The sequence below is a fragment of the Penaeus monodon genome, chromosome 15 (genome assembly GCF_015228065.2).
Source record: "Penaeus monodon isolate SGIC_2016 chromosome 15, NSTDA_Pmon_1, whole genome shotgun sequence".
NCBI classification, from domain to species: Eukaryota; Metazoa; Arthropoda; class Malacostraca; order Decapoda; family Penaeidae; genus Penaeus; species Penaeus monodon.
Window position 1 is genome coordinate 24,906,948 of NC_051400.1, and position 563 is coordinate 24,907,510.

The window sequence follows — 563 nt, forward strand, 5'->3', positions numbered from 1 at the left end:
ATGTCTGTTTATACGATATTGCCACAGCAACATTAATTAAAGTGAATATTATTAAAAAAAAAAAAATCAATAGCAAACTACATCAACCAGCCTGAAGTCCACTTGAATTTGGAGAACTTTGCCCTAGAAGATTACATGCTATATTCAAACTGCACAGTGCAACCAGCATGCATGGAAACAGTGAACTTGTGCACACTCCGTAATATTCACAATATTCACAAAAGTGAATATATTGTCTAAAGCATACTATAGTTTATACAATTGGAGGATTCAAGATATGTTCATTACATGACATTCAGAAAGACACACAGTCACCAACTCCCTTTTTCAAATGGTACAAAAATCACAGCATTGCATATCTTTTAGGCTTGCACCACATCCCCCAGAGAAGAAATACAAAGATGACTGGAACTACATGTATGGAACCATCCCACAGTTCATCCTGGACAATGAGAGCGAGGAGATCCTGAACATTCACAAAACAAACATGGAATTGGTAAGGCAGCATTATGTTCATTTACTCTGAGAATTTTTTAGCATTTTGTTTTTTACTCGTAGTCCTC

The 563-nt window shown here is 35.9% G+C and overlaps 1 protein-coding gene across 1 annotated transcript in view; it reads left to right on the forward strand.

The window, feature by feature from the left end:
- The window catches only part of LOC119581834 (ATP-dependent RNA helicase DDX54-like), a gene marked incomplete in the record, with an annotated part of 17,282 nt that overhangs the window by 10,125 nt on the left and 6,594 nt on the right, over nucleotides 1–563 (forward strand). The window contains 1 exon segment of the mRNA XM_037929975.1: nucleotides 367–496. Within this exon segment, the coding sequence (XP_037785903.1) occupies nucleotides 367–496 (130 nt within the window).